This window comes from Centruroides sculpturatus, unplaced genomic scaffold (assembly GCF_000671375.1).
Source record: "Centruroides sculpturatus isolate CEXI.00-Female unplaced genomic scaffold, Cexi_2.0 scaffold3272, whole genome shotgun sequence".
NCBI lineage: Eukaryota > Metazoa > Arthropoda > Arachnida > Scorpiones > Buthidae > Centruroides > Centruroides sculpturatus.
The window spans coordinates 5,077-11,550 of NW_019387433.1; the positions used below are offsets into that span (position 1 = coordinate 5,077).

A 6,474-nucleotide genomic window follows, 5' to 3' on the forward strand; every position below is an offset into this window, starting at 1 on the left:
ACTCTTGTGCAATTCAAAGTGCCATAACAGTTTAAGTTGTTGCAATAAATAAGATTGTATAACGTTAATCACATAATTTATGTGTAAGTTTATTATTGTATTATTTTCTTTAATGATTTAGAATGTACTGTTTGTTTTAGGTTCAACAGTTTATTTACATGTACTGTTACTTAAGCTTTCTCCTATTTTCACATTAAAAAGTTGCATTTTTCTCTTAAGGTAATAAAGATATTTTTATTCAACATTCACCATCAGTGCATGCTGAATGTCGACATTTGCCAGTGTAAGTGAGAAATAATAATATTTAGCAAATATTTTGTACATACACGAAACGACTGTGTGAATGCTGACTTCACTGGAGAATGTTGACATTCGCCAGATATCGGTCATTCACAGTAACATATACACACAAAACAAATATATTACTGAAACATTATGAATTACAATAATATTAAAATAATTTAGCTTTAAAGTTCATAGTTAATGCAAATTATTTGATAACTTTAAATAATAATTAATAATTAAATTATTTATTTAGTAATTGATCTAATTCATTACTATTTTAAATAAAGTTTATTTTTATAATTATCAACAGGTATAATTTTGTATTTATTAGTCTTTATTAGCCTATTCCCACAGCAAAAATTTGTACATTTTTTATAAAGTAGTATCACACTGGTGTGCAGACTACATACGAGGGAAAACTATACAATAAAAATTTTGTTTACTTAATTTTCTATAAGAACTGATTAGTCCAGAACAAGACTTGCTTTGTCAAACACATTTATTCCATTGAATGACAAGTCAATGAAAGGCAAGTGTTGTTTTGGACTAATCTGTTCTTATAAAAAATTAAGTAAATTAAGAATGACAATGCAGTTTCAGGACTGGCCTTCTAAAAATTAAATAAAATCAAAAATTCTGATACCAATAACTGTTTTTGTTCAAAACACTTTTACATTCACATTATTATTCTCAGGAACAATTTCAGTCATTAAAATCATCATCATTATTTTTTCTGAATTTTCTAATGGTAGCTGTTTCATCTGTTGATTAAGTAAACATCTCTTCAATCCAAAAAATTCTTGTTTGGTTTTTTGAAAATTTAATAATTGAAATTTATTTTGTAGCACTGAAGAGGAGCTAGAAAGTTAACCTAGCTCAAAATGCATCTGTAAAAAACAATAAAAGAAGTTTTATAACCTAAATTGGCTATGAGGTAGTCTACCGAAAAATTTTTTGGATTGAAGAGATGTTTACTTAATCAATCATCATTATTGTCTATTTATGCATTTTCATTAGACTCAACATCCCTTTCATCTGAATCCACATCATACATCTCTTCATGTTCACTAATAGCAGAATCATCAGACTCTGTCACACTAGCAATTTTTCCCTCTTTCTGCCCTGTGAACTCTAAGGACGCCTTTTTTCCAAGCCTATCATAGATTTGGCCATGACACACAACATGGAAGTAGGAGGTGAGAGATGGGGTCCAACATATCTAGAGTAAGACATACCACCTCTACACAATTCTGGGGTTTTTCAACCCATCTAGATCCGTCCCTGGGCCCCCCAGATCTCAGCCATCTTGCTGAATGATGAACAGATTAGATTGAAACAGATAAAATAATTGAGATATCATAAAACAACAATAATACTTATCTCGTAACAAATTTTCTTCAAAAATATATTCTAGTTTATTAAAAAATACAAAATCTCTTATGAAAAATAAAGATTTCTTAAAATCCCTTGTTATTATCTTATTAAAAATATCCCAAATCACAATAAATCCCACAAAGAGATAACATGGCAACACTGATTCTAGTAACTAATCGCAAGGTAATGAGAACAGGTCCCTTATTAACTCAGTTTCAGTCCCTGTTGCTGGGGACAGTAAAACTGAGTTAAGTCATCATCAGTAAATGGTCACAGTGTACAGTCTGTGGAGAATATACAAAATTTTCAAATGAGAAGCTTGTAGAATACTGCACAGTCTATCTGTAAGGGTGAATTATTGCCACAGGAATAAGATAATAAATATTGAATAATTTATTAACATTCTTTTCATAAAATATCTGTAACATTTTAAAATATATTACAAAAGAGATATCAAATAAACTTAACATAATCTATAAATTTGATATTAATACAACAATTAAGAATTACTTACTATTGTTGATTTAATTTGTAACGGAAGTGAACGTCTTTTGATTCCAGTCATTGCAACAGTTTGAGCACGACGAATACTAGATGTCCTGCGCAAACTCCCAAAATTATCATTACTAAACAAAGAACAATTTCCAACAGCAGGAAATAAACCTCGACACGAAACAAATAACTGACAGATGTAATCCCTAAAGAGGCAAATATTAAGAATAAAGTAAGATAAATATCTATAAAAAATAATTTCATTGAAAAAATAACACCTGATTACTAATTAAATAAATAGTTTTATTTATAATTTATATAACAATTATTACTATATTATTTAAATTAAATTTTAAACATATTTTTTAAAATATTAAATATACTTAAGTTTAAATGATGTATTTTTGTAGAATCAATCAATATATATATATATATATATTTTTGTATGATACAAAAGTTGTTAGAGTTCACCAATATTTTTGGGAAACAAGAGCACAATTAAAAGTAATTGCCATTGCCATTTAGACAACTGTCCCATTTAGTGATTAGTTTATGGATACCATTGTGGAAGAAAGTCTTCAATTGTTCTTGAAACCATTTCTCAACAATGCACATAAAAATCACCATCCAACATAAAGTGCCTTCCTTCAAGCCTTTCTTCAAATGTCCAAAAATATGGTAGTAACAAGGCAACATATTTGAAAAATAAGATGGATGGTCCAAGTTTTGGAAGATTGCATATTGATAGTGTCACGTCATCCACTTCCTTCAGCCATTAGCATTTTGCTTGGACAGCCTGAGCATGCTTGTCTGGTGATGTCTTTGAGACCTTTCCTAAACAGTAAACTCAATCTTGTGACATTTTGGAATAACAAGCAAGCTCTACCATATACTGCTAACATCCATCTATGGATTTTGGCCATTCCACAAGAAACTGGATCACAGCTTGCTGATCAGTTTTGGAGATTCAGTATTGTGGCACACATTTACATTTGCATTTCCTTCCTGCAAATTCATGTGCCAGACTAACACATTGTTCAGAAATGTAAATCATACAGTCCTAATCAACCATGTAACAATTTGACTTCCTGACACCAACTCTTGCAACTTTTAGCTCATGCCAATAGTATATTTGCTGAAATTTTATGTAATTTATTTTATCTACAAGATTTAAAATATATTATAAAATACTAAATTGAATTTTTTTAAAAAATTGGTGTTATCAATACTAATTTCATTCAACATAATTGTAAATAAGTTTAAAAAATCTAAATAATTGTGTTAAGAAACAAGAAAAAGCAATTCTTTAAAGGCTATTTACTAATAAATTACAAAATTTTCTGCACTATTTTACTGCAGTGGAAACTAAGTTTTACCATCAATGCACAAATCAGTGATTTGTTCATCTTAAATACATACAAAATACTGTTGTTATATTAAATTATACTTTAATGAGTATAAAAAAATTGAGCCAGAAATTACACTAATTATCTTGAGAAACACAAATCCAATAAGCATAATAGTAAAAGCACAATATCAACAACAGAATTTTTGAAAATAACATCTCAAATACAATAGTAGAGATAACAGAGACTTATCACACTGCTACTGGTAACATTAAAATGACACTTCTACCATCAGAATGAAACCTTATTACTGGTATGCATTTCGGTACACAAAACCTTCATCAGCCATACATAAAAATATATAGGTATCTACAACAAAATATATTATGTTTACAATTTAAAATATGAATATAATATGAAATATGAAAGTGTAATGTGTGTACAAGGTATTTTCAAAAAAAATTAAAAAATTGATGAAACTTTATAATATTATAGTAACACCAGACTTAAAAAATGACAATAGGCTTCATGTTAACTAAAATTAAACAACCTGCAGATACAATTGATATTTTGTAAAAAACTGGAGTAGTCTATACTTTTAATTGTAAATTGTGACTCTTGTTATATTTATGTAAGAGAAACCAGAAGAACTTTGTTTACTGGATTATCAGAATATATACAATCAATTAAATATGGTTATGTAAATTTGGCAATGGCTGTGCACTACAAGTATGATTGTGAAATAAATAAAATTTTACAAAATAAAAATTATTTAATAGATAGACAATATTACAAGCATTTAAGAATACTAGATGTTGATGAAAAATATAGAATAAATAATAATGAAGGAAGAGAAATATGTAAATCCTGGTTGTCATTTTTACCCAATAAGGGGAGAGATAATAATAATTGTACTACACTCTAAGTTGAATTGTAATCACAACTGCTATTGTCAAATGTTCTCTTTTTAGATATTGTTGATGAGTGTTTTCTTTTAAACTGTTGTTATATAATTAAAATGTTTGTAATAGGACTTAAATTATATTAATTTAGACCTGTTCATAATGTAATCTTCATAATACACTGCAATATGGTTGCAAATAAACATTGAACAGGTCAGTTTGTAAACAAGTATTATATGCATACAATTTAAATTCATAAATTTTTTAAAACTATTCTATAAAATTATTTTAGGTATGTTTTAAATTGTAGATTGTAATTGTTATCAGTTTTTCTATTAATTTGTTTCTACAACTGATTAGTTTCAAGAAATTTTATTTTGTAATGGAATCTTACACTTTTTGTATTATTTTAATTGTAAACATAATATATTTTGTTGTAGATACTTATATATATTTTATGTATGGCTGATGAGGATCTTGTGTATCAAAATGCATACCAGTAATAAAGTTGCATTCCATTGCTAGAAGTTTGTTTTAATGTTACCAGTAGCAGTGTGATAAGTCTCTTTGTTATCTTTACTACTGTATTTGAGATATTATTTTCAACAATTTTTCGAGACAATAAGCTCTTTTATGAAACAACAGAATTGTAAATTATTGACAGAGACATTACAGGGAAATAGCTAATGTGATGAATTAACTTCTGAGGGTGTCTTTCAAATACTCATCAATGTATGTGAGCATGCATGTTTGTAGAGTCAGAAAGATTTTATTTACAAACAATAAAAAATTCATCTCTATCTTTCTCCTTCTGCCTTTTTTGTCTGATCTCACTAGTCCTTCATTCCACCCAATTGGTAAAAATTTCTGAAAAGAACTCTGGAAATACATCTTTGTTCAAACACCAACATAAACATAATATTAAAGGATTCTTTTATCTTAAAACATATGATAACATAATAGTAGTAAACGTTTTCAATATAAATGCATTCAGTCTTAATTGCTACAGTTTAAAATTAAACAAAATAATAAAAAAAAATTAATTATTTTATTCAACCACTTATATTAAATCTATTACTAGTATTTTTTACATAAAATATTATAAAAATTTCTAATAGTTATTCTTACTTTTTTGAATCTTGAAGAATTGTAGCAGCATGTCGAGTAACTGGAAGTTCACGACTATTTCTTATCCATCCAGTTACATTATATATTACAGAACTTGTTCCAAAAAAATGATTTAAAATAAACTGATGTCCATGTTGACCTCGCTGAATAAGATGTTGATTTTCTAAATAAAAAAAAAATTTAATTTGAACTTGTATAACAAAATAATGTAATAATAAATAATAATGAAATAAATGCTAACAATATTATAATTAATGTTAACCAAACAATTACCTAATTCAAAACTAAACTGGATAATGGCTACACAGAAATGAACAATGTGTAAAAAAAAATCTGTCATTAATGAAGATAGTAGATAATGTGTCTAATTATGGAATTTAAGAATGCATTATTTATTAATTTAAAGCACCTAGGAAAAACCCGTTAGAAGAAAGATCATATAAATCTCAACTTCCTGAAGCTGAATAACCATATTTTTAAAAATAATTAGCACTTATTAGTTCCTCCAAAATTAATTTTATTTTTTACAAATAAGAATTTTGAAATTATTACAAAATTATATAGGTTAACTTTTCCCAAACTGCAAGATATGCTTTTGCCCATATGCTTCTTGTCAATGAATATGGAGGTTATTCAGCTAGATAAATTATCTTCATTGACATTCAACTAACTAAATACCAATAGAATTCATGGGAACAAAGCTGTACTCATAAGTGTATTCACACTTAACCTACATAATTATATTATGATTTCAAAATTCTTATTTATTCACAGAGAACTGTTTGTTAATTATTAACAGATAGCAGATCTACTTTCATTACTGTGAGATTACTACAAATTATTAATTTTCATTTAGCTAACATATAGCCCAACATATATTGTAATTGTTGATTAATATTATAAAATAAATGTGGTGTATGCATTCTATTCATTATATATAGTTATAT

At 27.1% G+C, this 6,474-nt stretch overlaps 1 protein-coding gene across 1 annotated transcript; it reads right to left on the reverse strand.

Annotated features, from left to right (window-relative positions):
- Nucleotides 1-2,173: 2,173 nt before the first annotated feature.
- Nucleotides 2,174-5,690, reverse strand: LOC111616421 (unconventional myosin-XVIIIa-like; the record flags this gene model as incomplete). The annotated part of the gene is made up of 2 exons (XM_023357833.1): nt 2,174-2,357; nt 5,528-5,690. Coding segments are annotated over 2 exons (347 nt in total), but the record flags the coding sequence as incomplete, so codon positions are not given.
- Nucleotides 5,691-6,474: the final 784 nt, after the last annotated feature.